The sequence below is a fragment of the Oryctolagus cuniculus genome, chromosome 21 (assembly GCF_051225735.1).
Source record: "Oryctolagus cuniculus isolate XC-2025 breed Fujian yellow rabbit chromosome 21, ASM5122573v1, whole genome shotgun sequence".
NCBI lineage: Eukaryota > Metazoa > Chordata > Mammalia > Lagomorpha > Leporidae > Oryctolagus > Oryctolagus cuniculus.
This window is the reverse complement of record NC_142887.1, coordinates 11,499,221-11,524,031: the sequence shown is the minus strand read 5'-3', so window position 1 is coordinate 11,524,031 and position 24,811 is coordinate 11,499,221. Positions and strand designations below refer to the sequence as shown.

The window sequence follows — 24,811 nt, the reverse complement described above, 5'->3', positions numbered from 1 at the left end:
TTGAGGCCATGACCGGGGCCTCCTTCCTGGCCCAGACCCAACCTCCTGCTTGCAGGACATCACCTAAGCTACCTCTGGCGAGTAAGAGGCCCCTGGGTTTACACTGGGAAAGATTCTGCTGCATCAGAGGTCTCAGGTCTCAGCACCAAGGAACAGGCAAGCACCAGACCCCTCCCCGTCCCTTGCCAAAAGCAGAGCATTGTGGGCAGGTCCTTCTGAAAACACCCACTCTCAGAATATGCAGGAACGTGGAGGGAGCAGACCAACGTTCCACAAGCACACATGCAGACACACACGCCTCCCGTCTCTCCTCCTTGGGTCACATCCTGCTGGGGAACCCGACAGGGAGGCCCACGTGCCATCTCAGTGGAGAGTCCAGCTCCAGAAATGAAAGAGCCCCTGCATTCCACAGATGCAAGACACCACCTGCCCACACCAAGACCCCCACCCCACAGGTCCCGGCTGTGCCCTTGTAGGGCTGTGGCCCAGCCCAGCTTAGTCCTTCAGTTCTGAAGGCAGCAGCTGCACAGCAGTGCTCAGGTCAGCAGGGGAGGGCTGTGCCTCCTCACAGCCTCCCCACGGCCAAGGTCACCCTCCCCTGTCCCCGCCAGCCAGGCAGTCCTACTTCTTCACTTTCGGGTACTTCATCTCTGCGATGGCGTTCGTGGCTTCCGTCTGCTTCTCCTTCAGGTGCTGGGGCCACATGTTGTCCACCCAGTCCACCAGGTCCACCTGAAAGCCAGACCACTGTCAGCCCTCGCAGGCTCCACTGCCAGGCCAGCCACCGATGCCCCCCTTTGCCCTGGGCAGTCTTTTGGTGCCTTTAATTGGGCCCCCTACCCATTCTTCTTGCCTCAGCCTGCACTGGAGCCAAAAGTCTCCTCCCAACATTCCCTCCCGCCTCCCGCAGGGGGCCAGCTGAGGCCAGAGGCACAGGAGGCAGGCAAGGTGATGTGACAGGTGCCAGGGGAAGGGCCTGCAACCAGGCGCCTACCACAGTGGGACGCTTGACCAAGTGCTCCAACTTGGTGTGGCTGAACTCGAGGCTGATGACGTTGTACAGCTTGTCCCGCTGGGCCTCGGGGGTCTCATAGTAGCGCACGAACTGGGACATGCTCATCTCCGTGCCTTTCTGGGTGTTCACGTCCATCACATCCACCAGCCGCCGGCTCCCTGAGGGTAGAACCCAAATGCAGCTTGCTCCTGCCAGCCTACGGCTCCAGATCCGGCTCAGGAGCCCCCAACTAAGCTACGCCTGCTCCTCAGCTCTGAGGGCTCCCCATGCTCCCCAGCTCTGTTCTGTGTCTTCCCAGAGACCTTGCCCTGGCAGTTGTCCTTAGCCAGCCCTTTTGAAGCCCAGTTGCTGCCCTCTACCACAGCTGCCCATCGTTACTGCTCTGCGAGACGACTCCAAGGGTCATCTTCCTGAGGGGTCCCTGGCTGCCCCTCCCGCCTGCCACACTGCTGTCAGGGTGAGCTTTCTGCAAGAGGCCTGACCTGACACTCCTCCTTCCTTAAAACCTTCAACTTCTCCCCAGCACCTAGCAAAGAATCTCTTAGCACAGCACTCAAGGCCTTTCTCTTTGCTCCCAGCACTCGGGGGAAGGGGCTGATTCACAGTCTCCCCTCCCCAGCCTGCGGCACCAGCAAAGTTACTAGACTTCTCTGAGCCTCTCAGTCTGCAGCTTGACTACTGCCTGGATGGACTGTTTGGGTGAACTCTCACAATGACCGTGGAAGTACTTGGCACAGTGCTTGGCTCCCCGTTTTATTCCCTGGCCCTAATCACAGTCCCCAGTGGCCATACCGCTGTTGTCTACTTTCTTGTTTTCTACGTGTTCCATTTCTGTTGTTCTTCTTAAACATTTAATCATTTTTTTTTAAAAAATGATTTATTTTGTTTATTTGAAAGACAGAGTTACAGAGAGAGGTAGAGCCAGAGAGAGGAGTCTTTCATCTGCTGGTTCACTCCCCAGATGACCACAACGGCCAGAGGTGAGCTGATCCGAAGCCAAGAGCCAGGAGCTTCTTCTGGGTCTCCCACCCAGGTGCAGAGGCCCAAGGAGTTGGGCCGTCTTCCACTGCCTTCCCAGGCCACAGCAGAGAACCGGATTGGAAGCGGAGCATCCAGGACTTGAACTGGCGCCCATATGGGATGTCGGCGCTGCAGGCTGGGGCTTTAACCTGCTGCACCACGGCACTGGCCCCAACGTTTAATCATTTATTTGACAGGCACAGTGAGAGAGAGAGAGAGAGAGAGAGCGCGCTTCCATCCACTGGTTCACTCCCCAAATGCCTGCAATGGTCAAGGCTTGGCCGGATGGAAGCCAGGAGTCAAGAACTCCACCCAGGTCTCCCACGTAGATGGCAGGGCTGAAGTACTTGGGCCACCCTCTTTTTCTTTCCTAGGCACATTAGCAGGAAGCTGGATAGGAAGCGGAGCAGCTGAGACTCCAACTGGTACTCTGATAGGGGATACTAGAGTCACAGGTGGCGTCTTAACACATCGTGCCACAACACCGGACCCTTCCCAGCTGTTCTGTAAGTACCGTGAGGTCCCCCCTTGTCTTCCTCACTGCTCTATCCTAACTGCCAAGAGCAGAGCCTGGCGTGTATGAGGACACTGAAAAAGACTGTGGAAAGTGGAATGAAAAGGTAAGGTTAATTTGGTGCAAAAGTTTTTTGAAATTCATGCAGCTTTTTCATAATACACTTTTTCCATGAACTATTTGAAGCCCCTTGTATAGGAGCCCACTAAACCTTTGTGGTATGAGTGCATAATGCATGTTGGATGTCTTGCCCAGCACGTGACACATGACGTCATGTATGAAGGACAGCTGAACAGAAGACAGACAGCCTCCTGACTCAGGAAAGCCCAACTTTCCAGCTCAGCAGAGAACTCTGCACTCTCACAGCTCCCCAGAGGGGAGGGAACCTTCTGTGCCAGTCTGGGAGCCCCCACTGACTAAGCAACCCTTGAGGAAGTCATGGTCCTTTCTGGGACTCTGCTCATCTGTAAAATGGGGTAAATGTGTCTTCAGCAAAGACAGAATAAAGTGTTTCGAAAGGGAAGACAACAGACAGAAAGCAGAGTGACAAATTCATGGTGACTTACTGTGAAAGCCGGCACCTCCTGTGTGTGAGACCCAAAATAAACAAGAGGGCTGCAGTGGGAAACCTAGCACCAGATACGGAAAGACCTAACTCCCCACTAGTTCAGCAACAGATGGTCCACGGGGACTTAGAGAGATGTAAACCAACAAAGAAAGCGGCGAAAACCCAAAACTAAGAAACTGGGTGACTATCTTGCTCAACACCACAAAAGCTATGGGTACACCAGCCAGGAGCCAGCAAATGACAGCCTGAGGGCCAAATTGAGGCCACTGTCTATATTTCTATGGCCCGCAGCTAAGAAAGGCTTTTGGCATCTCAAAACAATTTTATGATTTATTTATATTTTAATGAATTTTTTTAAAGATTTATTTATTTATTTGAAAGGCAGAGTTACAGAGAAAGAGGGAAAGACAGAGAAAGAGAGAGAGAGAGAATCTTCCTTCCACTGGTTTTATCTCCCAGATGGCTGCAACAGCCACAACACACAATTTTCCCAGGCACATTAGCAGGGAGCTAGATGGGAAGTGAAGCAGCTAGGGCTTGAACCAGCACTCATATGGGATGCTGACATCACAGGCAGTGGCTTAACTGGCTGCGCCACAATGCCAGCCCCCAACATTTTATTTTCTTTTTTAAAGATTTATCTATTTGAAAGGCAGAGTTTGAGTGAGAAAGGGATCTTCCACCTGCTGGTTCACTCTCCAATTGGCCACAACAGCCAGGGCTGAGCAGGCTGAAGCCAGGAGCCAGGACCTTCATCTGGGTCTCCCACATGGGTGGCAGGGGCCACCCCTCACTGCTTTCCCAGGGTCCTTAGCAGGAAGCCGGATTGAAAGTGGAGCAGCCAGGGCTTGAGTCAAGGCTCATATGGGATGCCTGTGTTGAAGGCAGCAGCTTAACCCACTTATGCCACAACACTGGCCCCTAGGTTTTTACATTTTTTTCTTTAAATAAAGAAGTAGGAATCAAAAGAAGAATATTTTATGATGTGAGCATTACATGAAACTCAAACTCCAAATCCCACATATAAAGTTTTCTTGGCATGTGGCCACACTCGTTGGTTTACAGATCGGCTGGGGCTGCTTCCTGCTACAACGGCAGAGCTGAGCAGTTGCAACAGAGACCACGTGGCCACAAAAACCGAAATATTTGCTTAATGGCTCTGTACAGAGAAAGTGTGCCGACCCTTGCACTCTATACAGGCTCTTACTGAACTTGAACGCCAATAGGTTCATAGCTACATGGCCAGCTCTGGCACAGAATCTGCCTTGCAACAGGCCCATGGTCAATATTTGCTGAATAAGTAAACACAGTGCCTTCCACATAGGAACTGAATAACACAAGTAACCCTTAGGTGTGTAGCAGAACTTGGGTGTTTCCATCTGTTGGGTTCAACATGTAATTTTCCCCAAAACCCTGGGAGGTATTTTCAACTGTCTTTGTTTTACAAATGAGGAGACAGAACCCAAAGTTCCCCAAAGGTACTCTTCCTACCAACTATAATCATTAACACTTACTGAGCACACATCAGCACGGGTGGCCTGCTCTCTACACAGGTGTTCCCATTTCCTTTGAAGCAGAACTTCATGGGCAGACATTGCGGCCAGCAGATTAAGCTCCTGCCTGCAATGCTGACACCCCATATGGGTGCCAGTTCAACCCCCAGCTGCTCCACTTCCTATCCAGCTCCCTGCTAATGTGCCTGGAAAAGCAGCAAAAGATGGCCCAAGTACTTGGGCCCCTGCACCCACATGGGAGACCCGGAAGAAGCTCCTGGCTCCTGGCTTTGGCCTGGCCCAGCCCTAGCTGTTGCAACCATTTGGGGAGTGAAGCAGTGGATAGAATATCTCTCTGTCCCTTTCTCTCTCTGTAACTCTGCCTTTCAAATAAATAAATAAATATTAGAAAACATAAATCTATTTTTTTAAATGAACTTCAATTATACCCATTTGACAGATGAGAAACTTGCCAGAGAATGCCCAGTTAGTGAACTGCACAGTTGAGATTGGATGCCAATTCAGCCTAATGCTAGGACATAGTTCTCATCTTGCCCCTTGCAGTACTGAATCCTGGTCAAAGCTGAGGCAGAAAAGCAGATCCAGCCTTCAGTGCCTGGTTCCCTGACCCCAGGTCCCAGGAACTAGACCCAGACAACAACACCCTCACTGCCCCCACTTTTTTTTTTCTGCACCAGAGTGCAGATCCACCAGGGGGCAACCCCGGCCTTTGGCTGGAAATTCCGGCTGTGATCTTGACAGTGCTGGCTGCTTTCCTACCCACAAGATGGAACAGGTGGACTCTGCCCAAGTTTTTCAGGAGCTCCACCTAGCACAAAACCTGCTGTCAGAGCCACCAAGCCCTGCCCCATCTCTGGCCAGACTCCCACCTCTGCCTACCACCCCTCTCTAACCTTGCTCAAAGTCAAGGCCAAGCGGATGTGCTGGGCAGGTAGGAAATGGGACAAAGGGCCCAAAAATCACAGCCCAGAGGCTTCCTGGGAGTCAGCACGGAGGGCCTGCACAATCCAAGATTTTGCAGGGTCACATCCCTGCTGGGCCTGCAGCCAGTGCCTCTAGCTCCTGGGCTTCTGTGAGCATCAGTGTCCCCATCTGTAACCTGTAACACGAGGACAAAACCAGCAGCTCCACGGGGGATTGTCCTGAGGCTTAAATAATGCACCAAAACACACACACACACACACACACACACACAAACACTCAAGTAGGTAGTGTCACCTAATCAACCAATTCCACCCACAAAGACAGCTGGAGAAAGGGAGGTGGTGGAAAGCTGACTTAACTAACCTTAAAGTCAGCAAAATCTCTCTTGGCCAGTTTCAGTGAACTGACCATTTGGAACACTAAACTCAACCAAGACGGCTAAGGGGTGTCGAGGTTTTATGGAGAACAATGAAAATGCTGTATTTTTTTTTTTTTAAAGATTCATGTTTATTTGAAAGGTAGGCTTACAGAGACAGCAAGATCTTCCATCCACTAGTTCACTTCCCAAACGGCCACAATGGTTGAGGCTGAGCCAGGCCCAAGCCAGGAGCCTGTCTCTCCTCCCCCCGCCCCCCCCCCCACCTCATCCCCAACTCTGCCTTTCAAATAAATAAATCTTTAAAAAAAAAAACAAAATGTGTACTATCAGGGCCAGCATTGGAGCGCCATGGGTTGAGCTGCCACTTGATGTTGGCATCACATAATCCCATACTGGAGTGCTGGTTCGAGTCCCACCTGCTCCACTTTAGATACAGCTTTCTGCTAGTGTCCAAGAACTGCCATCCATGTGGGAGACCAAGCTGGGCCTGGTTCCTGGCTTCAGCCAGGCCCAGCTGTGGCTGTTGAAGCCACCTGGGAAGTGAACTAACAGATGGAAGATCTCTTTCTCTGACTTCCAAATAAATAAACTAAATAACTCCTTAAAAAAAAAAAAAAAAAAAGCCTATTATCTCCTTAAAACACATAAGAAGAGAGGCCCAGTGCTGTGGCATGGTAGGTTAAGCCTCCACCTAAGGCACTGGCATCCTATATGTGTGGCAGTTCGTGTCCTGGCTGCTCCATTTCTGATCCAGCTTCCTGCTAATGCACCTGGGAAAGCAGTAAGAGATGGCCCAAGTGCTTGGGCCCCCGCACTATGTGGGAGACATGGAAGAAGCTCCTGGCTCCTGACTTCAGATAGGCCCAGCTCCAGCCATTACAGCCATTTGGGGAGTGAATCAGTGGATGCAAGACTTCTCTGTCTGTCTCTCTCTGTAACTCTGACTTTAAATAAATATATTTTAAAATCCATCTATAACTTAAGAACCACAGTTTCTGTGGCCTTTTAAACATACACACACACCCATACACACCCACCCACCCCCCCACACACACGAAGAAATGTGAATTATTCAGCCATAAAAAGGAATGAGACTCTGACCCAAGCTACAGTGTGGATGAACCTTGAAAACAGGATGCCAAAAAAGACAGACACAAAGGTCACACACTGCATGATTCCATTTGTATGCAATGTCCGGAATGGGTGAGTCTGCAGTGACAGAAAGCAGATTAGTAGCTTACCAAGGGCAGGGGGCGAGCAGATGGAGAATATCTGTTTCGTGGGCACAAGGCAGCCTTCTGGGTGACGCAAATAGTCTTGGGCTAGATGGACATAGTGGCTGCACAATACTGTGAATATACTAAATGCCACCAAATCGCTCACTTTCAAATGGTTAATTTTATACATGAGTTTCGTAAATTATTTCCCAAAAATAACGCAAGGAGGCCGGCGCCGCGGCTCACTAGGCTAATCCTCCACCTAGCGGCGCCGGCACACCGGGTTCTAGTCCCAGTCGGGGCGCCGGATTCTGTCCCGGTTGCCCCTCTTCCAGGCCAGCCCTCTGCTGTGGCCAGGGAGTGCAGTGGAGGATGGCCCAGGTGCTTGGGCCCTGCACCCCATGGGAGACCAGGAAAAGCACCTGGCTCCTGGCTCCTGCCATCGGATCAGCGCGCTGCGCCGGCCGCAGCGCGCCGGCCGCGGCGGCCATTGGAGGGTGAACCAACGGCAAAGGAAGACCTTTCTCTCTGTCTCTCTCTCTCTCACTGTCCACTCTGCCTGTCAAAATAAAATAAAAAAAAAAAAATAAAAAAAAAAATAAAAAAAATAACGCAAGGAGCCGGTGCTGTGGCATAGTGGGTAAAGCTGCCATCTGCAGTGCTGGCATCCCATATGGGCACCAGTTCGAGACCCGGATGCTCCACTTTCCGATCCAGCTCTCTGCTATGGCCTGGAAAAGCAGTAGAAAATGGCCCAATTGCTTGGGCCCCTGCACCCACATACGAGACCTGGAAAAAGCTCCTGACTCCTGGCTCCTGATGGGCCCAGCTCTGACCACTGTGGCAATTTGAGGAACGAACCAGCATATGGAAGATCTCTCTCTCTCTCTCTTTCTCTCTCTGCCTCTCTGTAAGTAACTCTGCCTTTCTAATAAATAAATAAATCTTCCACTGCTTTCCGAGGCCATAGCAGAGAGCTGGATCAGAAGTGGAGCAGCCAGGTCTTGAACCACATGTGATGCCAGCACTGCAGGCGGCCACAGCGAATGGCCCATAAGACATCATTTTAAACCCATGTACTCCCACTACCCTAACACGACCATTAATTTCTTCCAATCTCGCTCCCTCTCCTAGCTGTCTGGGGTATGTCTCTCTCCCTCCTCATGGCTCAAGAATTCAGGCCACAGACTCTCTCAGCTTGTCTCTCTCCCAGGAATCTTCACCAGCTGGCGACAGCTCCTTCGTGGGACCACGTGTGCATATGCTTGGGCTCAGTATCTCACGATGCTTATGGATGCAGATTCAGGTGGGAAATCCTCAGGAAAGGCCAAGAAATGATCGACACAGCTGAGGACTGAGAAGGAGGGACCCCCTCGAGAGACACGCCCACTCCAAACTTGTGCCTACCGCCCTACTTAGGAAAAGGGTCTTGGCAGATGTGATTAAGGATGAGGGCATCCAATGGCTGGTGTCCTTGTAAGAAGTCCATGTGAAGCCAGAGACGCTCACAGAGGCCATGTGAAGATGGAGACAGAGACGGGAGCGAAGTGACCGCACGCCCAGGAATGTCTGGGGTCGGCAGAAGCTGGCAGAGGGAAGGGGCCATTCTCTCTGAGAGTCTCCACGGGGAAGCAGTGCTGCCAACATGATTTTGGACTTCTGGCTTCCAAAACTATGAGAGAATGAATTTCTGATGCTTTGAGTCACCCGGTTTGTGGTACTTTGTTAAGGCAGCGCAAGGAACCTAATACAAGGACAGCAGTCACTTCTGGGGCAGGGGAGGTCACACAGGAGCACAGACTTTTAACCAAGGTGGCACGTATTCATTTCGTAATTTTTAAAAAACCTCTTTAGCTGGGCCAGCATTGTGGTGTGGTGGGTAAAGCCAGTTCATATCCCGGTTGGTCTACTTCCAATACCAGCTCCCTGCTAATGGCCTGGAAAAAGCAATGGAGGATGGCCCAAGTGCTTGGGCTCCTGCCACCCACGTGGGAGACCCAGAAGAAGCTCCTGGCTCCTGGTTTCGACTTGGCCCAGCCCCAGCCATTGCAGCCATCTGGGGAGTGAACCAGTGGATAGATCTCTCTCAGGGCCAGTGCTGTGGAGTAGTGAATAAAGACACCACCTGCAGTGCTGGCATCCCATATGGGCAACAGTTTGAGTCCTGGCTGCTCCACTTCTGATCCAGCTCTCTGCTATGGCCTGGGAAAGCAGTAGAAGATGGCCCAAGTCCTCGGGCCCCTGCACCCGTTTGGGAGACCCTAAAGAATCTCCTGGCTCCTGGCATCAGATCAGCGCAACTCCAGCCATTGCGGCCAACTGGGGTATAAGACAGCCGATGGAAGACTGCTCTTTCTCTCTCTCTGCCTCTACTTCTCTCTCTGTGTAACTCTTTCAAATAAATAAATCAATCTTATATTTTAAAAAAAAAAGGTCTCTCTCCCTCTCTCTCTCTCTTTGTCTCTTCATCTCTGTAGCTCTGACTTTCAAATAAATAATAAATCTTTAGCCGGCACCGTGGCTCACTAGGTTAATCCTCCGCCTTGCGGCGCCGGCACACCGGGTTCTAGTCCCGGTCGGGGCGCCGGATTCTGTCCCGGTTGCCCCTCTTCCAGGCCAGCTCTCTGCTGTGGCCAGGGAGTGCAGTGGAGGATGGCCCAAGTGCTTGGGCCCTGCACCCCATGGGAGACCAGGAGAGGCACCTGGCTTCTGCCTTCGGATCAGCGAGCGCGCTGGCCGCGGCGGCCATTGGAGGGTGAACCAACGGCAAAAAGGAAGACCTTCCTCTCTGTCTCTCTCTCTCACTGTCCACTCTGCCTGTCAAATAAATAAATAAATAAAAATTTAAAGGCCGGCGCCGCGGCTCACTAGGCTAATCCTCCGCCTTGCGGTGCTGGCACACCGGGTTCTAGTCCCGGTCGGGGCGCCAGATTCTGTCCCGGTTGCCCCTCTTTCAGGGAGTGCAGTGGAGGATGGCCCAAGTGCTTGGGCCCTGCACCCCATGAGAGACCAGGATAAGTACCTGGCTCCTGCCTTCGGATCAGCGCGGTGTGCTGGCCGCAGTGCGCCAGCCGTGGTGGCCATTGGAGGGCGAACCAACGGCAAAAAGGAAGACCTTTCTCTCTGTTTCTCCCTCTCACTGTCCACTCTGCCTGTCAAAAAAAAAAAAAAAAAAAAAAAAAAATTTAAAAAATAATAAATCATTAAAAAAACTGTTTAGCATGTGTAATATATTTTCCTCATGCATAATACTCCCCAAAATAATTCAAAGGACCAAAGCTAGCTCAGATTGTAGCATTCACAGAATAAAAATCTGGTGTTTTTTTTTTTTTTTTTAAGATTTATTTATTTGAAAGGCAGAGTAGCGCAGAGAGAGAGAGGGAGAATTAGAAACGCCCACCCATTGATTCACTCCTCAAATGGCCACAACAGGTGGGACAGGGTCAACCTGAAGCCAGGAGCCTGGAACTTCATCTGGGTCTCCCATGTGGATGGCAGGAATCCAACAACTTGGCCATCTTGCTCTGCTTTCCCAGCCACATAAGCAGTGAGTTGGATTGGAAGTGGCAGGGCTCACACCAGCGCTCCAATATAGGATGCTGGCATCACCCTCACAATAAGATTTTTAGGTGAGGGATCCCAGTTTTCTCACCTGTACCACAGACATACAGAATACCTACCTCAAACAGTTGTGAAAAAAAAATTTTTTTAAAGATTTTATTTACTGATTTGAGAGGTAAAGTTACAGAGAGAGAAAGGGAAAGAGAGAGAAAGGTCTTCCATCCACTCCCCAAACAGCTGTAATGGCTGGAGCTGAGCTGATCAGAAGCCAGGAGCTTCTTCTGGGTCTCTCACATGGGTACAGGGACCCAAGCATTCGAACCATCTTCTACTGCTTTCCCAGTCCATAGCAGACAGCTGGATTGGAAGAGGAGCAGCCAGGACTTGAACTGGCGCCCATATGGGATGCTAGTGCTGCAGGCAGAGGCTTAAGCCCACTATGCCACAGTGCCAGCCCCAATTGTGAAAAATGTTTAATTAAAAAATATATATATTCAGGAACAGGTGTTTGGCACAGTGGTTAAAATGCTGCTTAGTGTGCCCCATATAGGAGTGCCTGGGTTCAAGTCCCACCTCCATTTCCAATCCCAGCCTCCTATTAATGTGTACCAAGGGAGACAGCAGAGGATGGCTCAAGTATTTGGGTCCCTGCCACCCAAAGGAACACCCGGATTGAGTTCCTGGCTCTTGGTTTCAGCCTGGCTCAACCCTGGCTGTTGCAGGAATTTGGGGAATGAACCAGTGGATGAAAAGATCTCTATCTGCCTTTCAAATAAATTTATATATATATATATATATATATATATATATATATATATATATATATAAATCCTGGAGGCAAATGAAAGGCACCAAATAGGGCATGACTCCTCCCTGTAAAGAAGCTCAAGGTAAGTACACAAAACATCCCGCCCCATCCTGCCAATCTGAAGCAACAAGACTGACTGGGCCCTTCACTTTCACAATCTGACTCACTAGAACCTGATTCCCAAACTTGCAGCAATTAATATAACCAAGAAAAGCAATGCACAATAAACATAAAAATATGACCATCACCAAGCTGCAAGTCATAAACTACTTCAGTGGTATTCTATAAAATTACATATGACCACAAAATATATTTTAAAAATATTGCCAAATAAAACAGCCTAAATCTAGTTTTAAAAAATCCTCCTGGGGATGGTGTTGTGGCACAAGGGGTTAAGTGGAGCCCGCCAACATGATATCCAATATGGACACCAGTTCAAGTCCCAGCTACTCTACTTCTAATACGGCTGCTTGGGAAAGCAAGCAGAAGATGGCCCGAGTACTTATGCCCCTGCCAACAATGTGGGAGACCTGGATGGAGTTCCAGGCTCCTGGGTTTGGCCTGGCCCAGCCCCAGCCACTGCAGCCATGTAGGGAGTGAACAGCAACTGGAAGATACCTCTCAGTCTCTCTGCCTCTCCCTCTCTCTCTGTACTCTGCCTTTCAAATAAATAAACAAAACTTCAAAAAAATTATCCTAAAACAGAGTAAATTTATCAGTTTTCATTAGTGTACTATATTTAGATACTCAGAAAGTTCAGGAAAAATGACCTTCATAAAAACTATGCATGGATTTCAAATTTCTAAAAATTCTGCACAATTATTTTTCTAAAACTTTTTGATTAACAAACAGTACCTGTATATTTTTTATGGACACAGTACAATAGTTCAACACATATACACGGCACAACCAATCCAACCAGACAGACAGCCTTCCTGTTTCCTGATCTTTTCTAGGTCCTTGGGAGTCTCACACCTCTTCTCTTCCAGTTCTTTCTTTCTCGTTGAAGATTACTTTATTTATTTGAAAGGCAGAGTGAGGGACATACGCAGCGAGATCTTCTTCCATCCTCTGGTTCACTCCCTAAGTGTCTGCAATGGCCAGCTTGAAGCCAGGAGCCAGGAACTTCATCGGGGTCTCCCACGTGGGTACAGGGACACAAATATTTAGGCCATCTTCTGCTGCTTTCCCAGGCACTTTAGCAGAGAGCTGGATCAGAAGTGGAGTAGCCGGGACCTAAACCGGCGGCCAAGTGGGATGCCAGCACTGTAGGCATTGAAGGAAGTGGCTTAACCCATTATGCCACCATGCTGGCCTCTCTCTTCCAGTTCTTTATACACAACATCACATGTTGGGTGGAGCCTGTGTTGTGGCACAGAGGTTAAGCACCACCCACACTAGAGACCCAGATGGAGTTCCAGGCTCCTGGCTTCTGTCTGGCCTAGCCCCAGATGTTGCAGCCACTTGGGGAATGACCAGTGAATGGAATGTCTCTCCCTCTCTCTATAAGTCTGCCTTTCGAATAAATAAATAAGCCTTAAAAATCATATATTACTGTGAACGATGTCCCACATTTACCTTGAAACACTAGAACGCGATACTTCCGACTGTGTTAGTGCCTGTTATTTAACCTCCCTCTGTTCCCCTCCCCCACACTTCCCAGTATCTAGGATTCTAAGTTCAGACTCAAGTCAATCAACTCTAAACTACCAATCAATTTTAAACCACCACATAAGAGAGAGAGCACACAGTATTTGTCTCTCTGTGTCTACCTTATTCCACCTAACATAATGACCTCTAGTTCCATTAATTTTACTGTAAGTACCAGGATCTCATTATTTTTTCATGGTAGAATAATATTCCAATGTGTCTACATCACATTTTTCTTTAGCCACTCATCCACCAGTGAACACCTAGGTTGATGCCCTACCTTGGCTATCGTGAACACAGGAGTGCAGGTATCTCTTCCATAGGCAGACGTCACTCTCTTCACGTAGGCACCCAGAAGTGGGACATATTCAGTTTCCTAAGGAACCTCCATACTGTTCTCCACAATGGCTGCACCAATTTGCATCCCCATCAAGACTATATAAGGTTTCCCTTTCCTCCACATCCTTGCTAGCATTTACTTTTGTCTTTTTTTTTTTTTTTTTGAAATCATTTATCTACTTTTCATTTATTTGAAAGGCAGAGAGCAAGCAAGAGACAGATTTTCCATCCATTGGTTCACTCCCCAAATTATCACAACAGTTGGGGCTGAGGCCAGGAGACTGGACTCCACCAAGGTCTCCCATGTGGGTGGCAGGGACCCAAGCACTTGAGCCATCACCTACTGCCTCCCAGGTGCACTTCAGCAGGAAGATGGCATCAGAAGCAGAGCTGAAAGTCCAACTACTCTGATACGGGATGCAGGCATCCCAGGTGGTGTTTTAACCACTGCACCAAATGTGTACCCTTACTTTGTCATTTTGATAATAATCATCTTTACTGCCATGAGTTGCTACTCAAAAAATTTTTTTAACCAACACAATTTAGAATCCCCATTTTTCCTTTACCTTATTCAAGAACATCCATATACATATATGATATCTGTACAATACATGTAACATGTATACAAATAAATGCATAAGCAAGAATATAGGCTACATATGTGATGTAGGTGTGTGCACATTCAGAATGAAATGTCATATATTCAGTTATTCACAGTGAGTGCACAACAATGGACAAATAACTAACACTTCAATAAGACTTCCTTACAGGACAAATAGAGCAATGGTTAACTGAGAGTAAAACTTGAGGACAAATGTGTTTTCCAATAAATATACACACTGTTCACTCATTTATATGTCCTCACCAAGCAAATATTAATCCACAAGTCATCATTTTCAATCTTAGTCCAAACATGGAACCTAAAAGGTTATCTGGGATTCATTAAACACTCAAATTTTTGATAGATTCAAGAATAAATGACAAATTATTTTGTGTGAAAAAAGGACACAGCTTTAAAATAATACTCAGTTCAGGGGCCTGCATCTTGGTAAAGCAGGTTAAGCCACTGTCTATGACACTGGCATCCCATACGGGCACTAGTTGGGAGTTCCAGCTGCTCCACTTTTAATCCAGTTCACCCCCCAAATGGCCACTACAGCCAGCGCGCTGTGCTGATCCGAAGCTAGGAGTCAGGTGCTTCCTCCTGGTCTCCCATGCAGGTGCAGGGCCCAAGCACTTGGGCTATCCTCCACTGCCTTCCTGGGCCACAGCAGAGAGCTGGACTGGAAGAGGAGCAACCTGGACAGAACCGGTGCCCCAACCGGGACTAGAACCCAGGGTGCCGGCGCCACAGGCGGAGGATTAGCCTAGTAAGCCGCAGTGCCGGCCCACAGATGGGGTTCTTGATTCTTGGCTTCAGCCTGGCCCATACCTGGCTGTTGCAGCCATTAGGAAAGTGAACCAGCGGATGAATGGAAGATCTGTCTTTCCCTCTCTCTGTGTCATACTCCCTTTCAAATAGATGAAGATAAATAAAAGAGGAACATTTGAAAAAAAGAATGGGTGCATGGAGGGAGGCCTGAGGCTATTTTGGAGGGTACTGGCCAATTCTCCCAGCACACTCATGCTAACTGTCAGGCTCCTAGGCACCCTCTGGAGCTTTCTGTTCATGGAGTCATAGAGGCTGCTGGAGCCCAAGCTGGAAGACTCCTGGCCAGGAGAAGGTCCCCAGCTGACCCCGCCTCAGTCTGCCCCACCCCTGACGAAAGGGGAGCCAAGACTTGGAGAGATTTAACTCAGCTGCATTCCTCCTGCTCCCGGGTAGGGCTGAGGGAACAGCTGGGGCCAAGGCTGAGTGACTGTATTAGGAGCCCAAGGTTGGAACACTTGGTTCTAAGAATAGCTCCCTTGGTGTGCTCGGAGCTCCATCCAGCTCCCCAGGTGTCCTGGAAGCCACAGTCCATGGGAAGGGTAGGAGTGGGAGTGGAGGGAGGGAGACAGGAAGTCAGTTCTGGAGGACACTGGGCTCCGCAGACCACACTCTGCACTAATGCACCCACCAGTAATCTAGACTTTCCACAGCTGGGTCCGGCCCCCAGGCACAGTGGGAAATACAGGCACTTTCCCAGGCAGGCAGGATGACACTGGAAGTGACCATGGGCTTTGCCATTTAATACACCTAGGGTAAGGGCCAGCTCTGAACCAAACAGCAGGTGAGCCAAACACGGATGCCACCCAACCGGTGACAAACGACAGCCTTATCCCCATCACTGCTCTGTACCCCCTGGTAAACTAATGGAGCTGGACACTGGCCATCCAAGGCTGCTGACATCACAGGGAGAGGGAGACAGATGACCTGGCATTACGTGACTCCTGATGGAAGGACTACTTATGAAGCAGTCTTAGCAGAAACACCAAATTCATCAGTGATTTAATCATTTTAAGTTACTGTTTTTAGGGGTAGGTGTTGTGGTGTAACAGGTCAAGACACCACTTGCAATGCCAGACATATGGGCACCATTTCAAATCCTGGCTGCTCCACTTTTGATCCAGCTCCCTGCTCATGTGTTTAGGAAAACAGAATACGGTCCAAGTGCTTGGGCCCCTGCCACCCACATTGAGACCCAGATGGAGCTCCTGGCTCCTGGCTTCCGCCTGGCCCAGCCCTGACCATTGCAGCCATTTGGGGAAAGAACCAGCAGATGGATGATCTCTCGCTCTCTCTGCCTCTCCCTCTGTCTCTGTAACTCTGCTTTTCATATAAATAAATAAAATCTTTTAAAAATTCCCAGCTCTGTATTTGCTTGTCACACAGCTTAATGAACTCAACCTTTCTAGGACAGCAAATGGTCCATTACTAATTTTTTTTAAGATTTATTTATTTGAAAGGCAGAGTTGCAGAAAAGCAGAAGCAGAGAGAGAGAGAGAGAGAGAGAGGTCTTCCATCCGCTGGTTCACTCCCCAGATGGATGCAATGGCTGGAGTTGCACAGATCCGAAGGCAGGAGCCAGGAGCTTCTTCTAAGTCTCCCATGTGAGGGCAGGGGCCCAAAGACTTGGGCCATCTTCCACTGCTTTCCCAGGCCATAGCAGAGAGCTGGATCAGAAGTAGAGCAGCCAGGATTCAAACCAGCGCCCACATGGGATACTGGCACTATAGACGGTGGCCCTACCCACTACGCCACAGGGCCAGCCCCAATTACTGTTAAAAGCCTAACACAGCTAGTACACGGAGGGTCTGTCACCCACTGAGCCACCAGCCACCAAGCAGATCTGGTGCTGTGGAAAGAAATATAAGGGGCCGGTGCTGTGGCATAGCGGGTAAAGCTGCTGCCTGCAGTGTAGGCATCCTATATGGGTGCCAATTCAAGCCCCAGCTGCTCCACTTCCCGTCCAGCTCTCTGCTATGGCCTGGGAAAGCAGTAGAAGAACCTTCTCTGTGTAACTCTTTCAAATAAATAAATACATTTCTTTCTTTTCTTTCCTTTTTTTCTTTTTTTTTTTTTTTTTGACAGGCAGAGTGGACAGTGAGAGAGAGAGACAGAGAGAAAGGTCTTCCTTTTGCCGTTGGTTCACCCTCCAATGGCCGCCACGGCTGGCGCGCTGCAGCCGGCGCACCGCGCTGATCCGATGGCAGGAGCCAGGTGCTTCTCCTGGTCTCCCATGGGGTGCAGGGCCCAAGCACTTGGGCCATCCTCCACTGCACTCCCTGGCCACAGCAGAGAACTGGCCTGGAAGAGGGGCAACCGGGAAAGAATCCGGCGCCCCGACTGGGACTAGAACCCGGTGTGCCGGCTCCGCTAGGCAGAGGATTAGCCTGTTGAGCCACGGCACCGGCAAATACATTTCTTAAAAAAATAAAAAATAAAAATAAGATTCTGAAGATGAGTTAAGGAGCAAGCGGGTGGCCCTGTCAGTGAGGAAGGAAAAGGAGGCCTCTCCTGTCTGTGGACTTCTCAGGAGACCAGATTTTATGTTTGTATTTATTTTACTTATTTGAAAGGCAAAGCGACACACAGAGACAGACTCCTCAAATGCCAGAAACAGCCAGGTTAGGCCACGCTGAGGCCAGGAACTCCACCACAGCTTCCCCGTGAGTAGCAGGGGCCCAGGTACTTGAGCCACCACCTCCTACCTCCCAGTAAGGAACCCAGATTTTATTTATTTTCTAAAAAGATGTATTTTATCTATTTGAAAGGCAGAATTACCGAGAGAGAGATGGGGAGACAGAGATATCTTCCATTTGCTGGTTCACTCCCCTCAAAAGGCCACAGCAGCTGGAGCTGGGCTAAGCCAAAGTCAGGAGCTTCATCAGAATTTCCCATGAGGGTGCAACGGCCTAAGCTATTGGGCCATCCTGTGCTGCTTTCCCAGGCACAGCAGCAGGGAGCTGGATCAGAAGTAGAGAAAGTGGGACTCGAATCAGTGCCCACATGGGGTACCAGGGTCACAGGTGGCAGCTTTCCCCATTACACCACAGTGCCGGCTCCAGCACCCAGATTCTAACCAATCTGGACTCTCCATTCTCCTATGAACAACCAGGCTGGAGTCACAGGTGCTTGACTTCTCCCCATCATCAGTGGTCCACAAGAAGGCAATAAAATGAACCACGGGTGCCTCCAGGGGACCCAGGCAGGACCAAGAGCACTGCACAGTGGTCTGGTCCTGCCAGCCCCGAGTGACCCTTCTCTCGCCTTCAGCTGCATGTAAAGACAGGGCGAAGTCAACTTATGTGCTGTTTTTCTTCTTTCTTCAAACAGAAGCTTTGACAAGAGCCAAATCCACAAATAAAAACAAACAGCTCAGGCTGAAGCAGGGGGCAGAGGGAGCTCAGAATTCAGACCGAGATTCCAGGGGTTTCCCTTTGAAACCCACTGGGTTAGGTCACTTACACCGACTCTGATTCAGTTCCTGAATACTCAGCTCATTGCCCGTCAATGAAAATCGGGAGAGCTTCGCCCCTCTTGCGCTGAGCTTGAGATGAAATGAGTGTTCCGTCTTCTCAGGTTCCTGCCTGGTCTGCCACTGTCAAAGGGGAGCAGGCTGTAGGGCTGGTCTCTGAGCAAGCGGCTCAGCGTTGGGAAGAGGCAAGTGTCTCAAAGCGACAGAAGGGACAGATTAGTGCCAAGTTGGGAGCAGCCACCCTGGAGCAGCTGGCGCAGACCCACGCTGCCCTTAGGGACCCCAGGGATCAACACTGCTGGAACTCTCGGGTTCTGAAGTCTGTGGGTTACAGGAGAAATTCTGCACCTTGGAGCAGTGCCTGGAGGTCCTAAGTGGCCAGCTGCCTCCTCCTTCCCTCTTCCCCCTCCCCACTCCATCTCACACACCCCCAGATTCCAGCTTCAGAAATTAATCCAAGGCCCTGTGGCCCTTCCTTTGCAGGCTCCATCGGTTAGCTCCAGGAGCAGGAAGCTGGAGCCGGAAGGAGGCTGCTCAACATCTCCTCGAAGGCTAATAGGAAGCACACACGGGCCTGACCCCAAACTCCCTGAGCCCCGCTCTTCAGAAGTGTATAGAGCTGCTCCACATCTGGAATGTTCCCTATCATCCTCAGGCTTCTGGACTGCTACTTTTTATTCTGCTCCTTGGGACAGTCTCATCCACTTCAAGAGACAGGGCAGTGGCCATGGTGCACACTGTGCTCCGATCCACTATTTCAGCCAGTCCCTGATCCTCTCTGGCCTTGGTTTCCTGTCAAGTGCGGATGCTAGGACCAGCCCTACTAACCCACCATGATGGCTGAAAGTACTCTGTAAACTTCAAGGCAGGTGTCCTCTTGAAGATGCTGTCCCAAACTGAAGGCGCAAGGAGGTGGGAGACGAGGGCTCGAGGCTGAGAGCCACTGTGCGACAGGGAACAACCTCTCTCCCCAGGTCTGGGCCTCAGTTTCCTCATTGTGATCAAGAGCATGGCTGCAAAGGCACTGGCTCACGTGGCTGGGTCTCTGCCACCCACGTGGGAGTCCTGGACTGAGTTCTGGCCTCCAGGCATGAGCCTGGCCTTACCCTGGTTTTTCTGGGCATTTGGAAGTAAAGCAGAAGATGGAAAATCTGTCTCTTTCAAATTAAAAAAAAATAATTTATTATATAATTAATTAAAAAAGAAGAAGAAACAAATCCAGACTAACTTGGGCTGATGCCAATCAAGCAAGAAAAGCAGGAAAGATTCCCCAAGCCAAGACCTTGGGATCATAAGATGCTAAGTCAGCCGTAGCACCATGCAGAAGGTAAAGGAACAGGCACTGAGATAGGACAGATGTGGCACAAATCTCAGCTCAGCCACACACTGGCCATTTGACCAGGCACAGGGAACTCTGAGCCTCAGTTCTGGCATCTGTAAAAGGGGCGCAGTGATCAACAGTTTTCTGTGGGTTAGAAAAAAATAACAGACCTCAGTAAACAGTGGGGGTGCCATTAGAGATGACCCCTGATTTACCACGCTTCAACTGACAATTGTTCAACTTCATGACGCTGCAATGGTCAAACACATTAGGTAGAAAAAATCATACTTCGAATTCTGAAATTGGATCTTTTCCCAGGCTGGCGCTACAAGGTCGGATCCTCTCCTGCCATGTTGTGCAGCGGCAGTGAGCAGCCCCTGGTGAGCCCCGTGATCCTTAGGGGAGACCTCGGCACGGTGCCCTGGGCCGTGCTGCTGAGCCGGGATGCTTGCGAGGCTGGGGGGGATTCTGTACATTTCCAACTTTGGATATTCTCCGCTTACGATGGGTTTATCAGGCAGAGCCCAAGGCTGAGTCGAGCAGCATCTGTATTTCTATTTTAAGGAGTTACCCTCACAGGAGAGTGATTCCTATTAGGAAAAACAGTGGGCGGGAGAGCGGGTAGCTCCCCCTCCTCCCCCGCTGGCCCCTAGCTCAGTGGAGATTCGGATTTCATGGCACTAGCTTTCCAGGCAAAGGAAAACAGAACAATAGCGAAGTGGGCGAAGAGAAAACACACCTGAGAAGGGTAACTAAAACCTCCCTCCCTTGGGGATCCTGATCTGCTCTCCTGATTTCCTACCCCTTCCCCTTCTTACATTTCTATCTCCCCTGCCAGCCGGACACCTCCCCGACCTGCCTGTCCAGCCCTGTCTGGGGCCGAAATTCAATGGAGCCAAAGCCAAGCACAACCACACCCACCCCCTAGCTGCTTTCCCTCTGCGGTTGTGTTGGAAGCAACGTCTTTCCCTAATCACTGACACCTAATCCCACATCTGAATCGGATGTGCCAGGTATGACCTGGTCATTTCTCTCCAGGCCTCAGCTAGGAAAACAGAACTAGGAGAATTCTAAAAATCGGGGCCAGCATTTTGGCGTAGCAGATTAAGCTGCTGCCTGTGATGGACAGCATTCCATATGGGCACCAATTTGAATCCCAGCTGCTCTACTTCCAATCCAGCTCCCTGCTAAAGTGCCTGGGAACCCTGCACACTTGTGGGAGACCCAGATAAACCTCCTGGCTCCTGGCTTTGGCCTGGTCCGACCCTGGTAGTTGTGGCCATTTGGGAAGTAAACCAGTGGATGTAAGATCTCTCTCTCTCTGTAACTCCCTCTCTCTCAGTAACTCTGCCTTTCCAATAAATAAAATAATATTTAAAAAAAAAAAAAAGCCAACAGCTGAAAAACAAAACAAAAAAGAATTCTAAGAACGCTTCCCAAGTTGAAAATTGAAAAAGTCTGATGATTAGAGTTAAAGTCTAAACCACGGTTGAAAAGTCTCAGGACATGCGATGGGCGTTTGGTGCAGCGGTCCAGGTGCTGTTTGGGACACTTGGAACTCACTCACATCAGAGCGTCCTGATTTGCGTCCTGATTCCGCTCCCCATTCCAGCGTCCTGCTAAGGCAGACCCTGGCGGGGAGGCAAATAGTTGGGTCCCTGCCACCCACGCAGGAGACTTTAACTGGGTTTCTAGCTTCAGTCTGGCCCAGCCCTGGTTGTTAGCACTTGGGGAGTGAACCAACGGATGGAAAATCTGTTTATCATTCTCTCTGTCTCTGTCCCTCCGCTCTCAAATAAATTAATGTAAAAAAGAAAGGATTTGGGGACAAGTCAGACATGACATGAGTCAGCTTCTCGGCACTTGAGTGAATCCCTGGGAGAAGCTGTTGATGAAGGGGTGTTCATTTTGCCTCGCAGTTTGGAGGTTCACAATCGAAGAGCACCCCACTGCTCTGGTGTCTGCTGCAGGCTGTGGACGGCTCAGCTCGTGCAGGTGGAGGGTCACATGGAGAGCCAGGAAGTGGGGGGACAGGGAAGACTCACTCCTCCCTGTCTACATGGTTTCCCTACTGAAGCCACTGTGACCTGTCCATGGGGACTCCACCCTAGCAACCTCGTCTAATCCAATCACTGCCCAGAGCCCACTTTTAGACACCATAATTGGATCAAACCTCTTCCCTCTTTAATACCATTAAGTTACGACTTCAGGATTTAAAGATCTGCAGGACCTGGGAGCCAAATTTTGTTCAAACCGTAACAGCCACCTTCAATTTCCAAGAAGTGAGCACTTAGTCGGTCCCCTAAACACAGCCCACCGAGGGCACAGCCTGTCTTCTGAGTCTAACTCCACCACCTCACACAGAGCCAGCCAGACACAACGAAGGCACCCCGCGAGCCCATGAGACGGGAATGAAAAGTGGAAAGTCGCAGAGCAAAAGCATGGGTTCTGGAAAACACCCAGAGCTAGTCCAGGGTAGCTGCCCATCTGCTCTGTGGTTTGCTCCCCCTACCCCACAGTACCCCACCAGGAGAAATGGGTAAAACCCCTAAGTCATAACATTATTGAGACAGTTAAGTCATGTGGCAAAATTCAGATACGTGGTTACTATCTCAACAGGATGAAATGAATGTGTGAATTAATTCGCCACAAAGACATTTCACAAAAAGGCATCAAAGAAAGCATCCATTGGCTTGGATACTCTCATTAGAGAGAAACCCAAAGAAGGCATCAGCCCGGACAGACAGTGAGGGAGGACCAGCACACTACAGATGCCTCCTATCAGATGGTTAAAAGCATCTTCGGGGCCTGTGCCATGGCGCGGTAGGTTAATCCTCCGCCTGCAGCGCCGGCATCCCATATGGGCGCCAGTTCTAGTCCCAGCTGCTCCTCTTCCAATCCAACTCTCTGATGTGGCCTGGGAAAACAGTAGAAGATGGCCCAAGTCATTGGGCCCCTGCACCCATATGGGAGACCAGGAAGAAGCACCTGGCTCCTGGCTTCGGATTGGCGCAGCTCCAGCCATTGCGGCCATTTGGGGAGTGAACCAATGGAAGGAAAACCTTTCTCTCTGTCTCTCTCACTGTCTGCAACTCTACCTCACAAATAAATAAATAAAAATCTTTTAAAAAATAAATAAATAAAAGCATCTTCATAAGCAACTGCAATTCTCTCCTCCCCAGTCTCCTTACCCAACTCCTAACTCCTAGATATAAAAATATCTGTTTTCTTAAATGATGTGTCCAGAACAGAGACCCTGGAGGGCTCAGGGGAGGGCCAGGGTCTGCTGAGGTGGAGCAGCCGGGACATGAACCCTTGTCCATATAGGTTCCTGGCATTGTAGGCAGTGGCGTTACCAGCTATACCACAACACTGGTCCCAGTGCCCATGTTCTTAGGATAGAGCTGCCCAAGTATTTGAGGATGACAGGTCAAGGTATCTGCAAATAACACTCAGATGGCTCAGCAAAGTGTGCAGGGGGTATATGTGTGCAGAAAAACAAGTCAAGGCACCAGCCGTGGAGCACAATGGGTTAAGTCCCCAGTATCAACGTCAGCATCCCATACTACAGTGCTGGATTTGAGTCCTGGTTACTCCACATCCCATCCAGATTCCTGCTGATGTATACCCTGGGAAGCGACAAATGATAGGTTAAAAATCCGAGATCCTGCCACCCATGTGGAGAACTGGATAGAATTCCTGGCTCCTGGCTTGAGCCTAACCCATCCCTGGTTGCTGTAGTCATTTGGAAAAGTGAAGCAGTAGATGGAGAATCTCTCTCTGCCTTTCATATTAGTAAATAGGGGCCGGCGCTGTGGTAAAACCGCTGCCTGCAGTGCTGGTATCCCATATGGGTGTTGGTTCAAGTCCCGGCTGCTCCACTTCTGATCCAGCTCTCTGCTATGGCCTGGGAAGGCAGTGGAAGATGGCCCAAATCCTTGGGCCCCTGCACCCATGTGGGAGACACGGCTTTCTGATCCTGGCTCCTGGCTTTGGATCAGCCCACCTCCTGGCCACTGCGGCCAATTGGGGAGTAAACTAATGGATGGAAGACCTCTCTCTCTCTGCCTTTCCTTCTCTTTCTGTGTAACTCTGACTTTCAAATAAATAAATAAATATTTTAAAAAATAAATAAATAAACCTTTAGAAAAACATTTATTTTATTTATTTGAAAGGGAGAGAAAGAGACAGGGAAGTCTTCCATCTACTGGCTCACTCCCCAAATGGCTGCAACAGCAAGGGCTGGGCCAGATCAAAGCCAGGAGCCAGGAGCTTCTTCCTGACCTCCCATGTGGGTGCAGGGGCCCAAGCACTTTGGCCATCATCTGCTGCTTTTCCAGGTGCATTAGTAGGGACTTGGATCAGAAGTGGAGCAGCCAGGACTCAACTGGTGCCCATATGGCATGCCAATACTGCAGGTGGTAGCTTAACTTGCTATGCCACAACACTGGTCCAATAAATAAATCTATGTATTTATTTATTTATTTTATTTGAAAGTCAAAATTACAGAGAGAAACAGAGAAACAGAGACAGATTTTCCATCCACTGGTTCACTCCCCAAATGGCTGCAATAGCCAGAGCTGGGCCAGGCTGAAGCCAGGAGCCCAGAACTCCTTCTGGGGTTCCCATGTTGGTGGCAGGGGCCCAAGTATTTAGGCCACCTTCTGCTGCTTTCCCAAGCTCATTAGTAAGGAGCTGGACTGAAAGCGCAGCAGCCCGGACTCAAAGTGGCACTCGGATATGGGATGCCGGCATCCCAAATGGCAGCTTAACTAGGTGTGCCACAACACCAGCCCCCATTGCACTACTCTTGCAATTTTTCTGCATGCTTGAATTTTTCAAAATAAAAAGTTGGAGGAGAAAAACAATACTCTTCCTCTAAGAGTCTTGTGCATATCAAAAAGAGGAAATGAAAGAGCTTTTAAAAGTGTACTGTGGGGGCAGACGTTCTGCACAGTGGGTTAAGTCAACACTTGGGACACCTACATCCAATATCAGAGTGCTGGTTCAGTCCCAGCAACTCCACTTCTGACCCAGTTTCCTGCTCATGTGCCTGGAAAGCATTGGATAATGGCTCTCA

At 49.7% G+C, this 24,811-nt stretch overlaps 1 protein-coding gene across 10 annotated transcripts in view; it reads right to left on the bottom strand.

Annotated features, from left to right (window-relative positions):
• Window positions 1–24,811, bottom strand: part of KDM2B (lysine demethylase 2B) — a 158,146-nt gene that overhangs the window by 85,197 nt on the left and 48,138 nt on the right. For all 10 annotated transcript variants that reach the window (XR_011385264.2, XR_016227101.1, XM_070066159.2 and 7 more), the window contains 2 exons: window positions 995–1,173; window positions 626–732 (listed from right to left, as the gene is read on the bottom strand). Coding sequence is in view for 8 of the 10 variants with exons in the window: in XM_070066159.2 (XP_069922260.1) it covers window positions 626–732; window positions 995–1,173 (286 nt within the window). In the remaining 2 variants the exon portion in view is untranslated. The remainder of the gene's footprint in view (window positions 1–625; window positions 733–994; window positions 1,174–24,811) is intronic.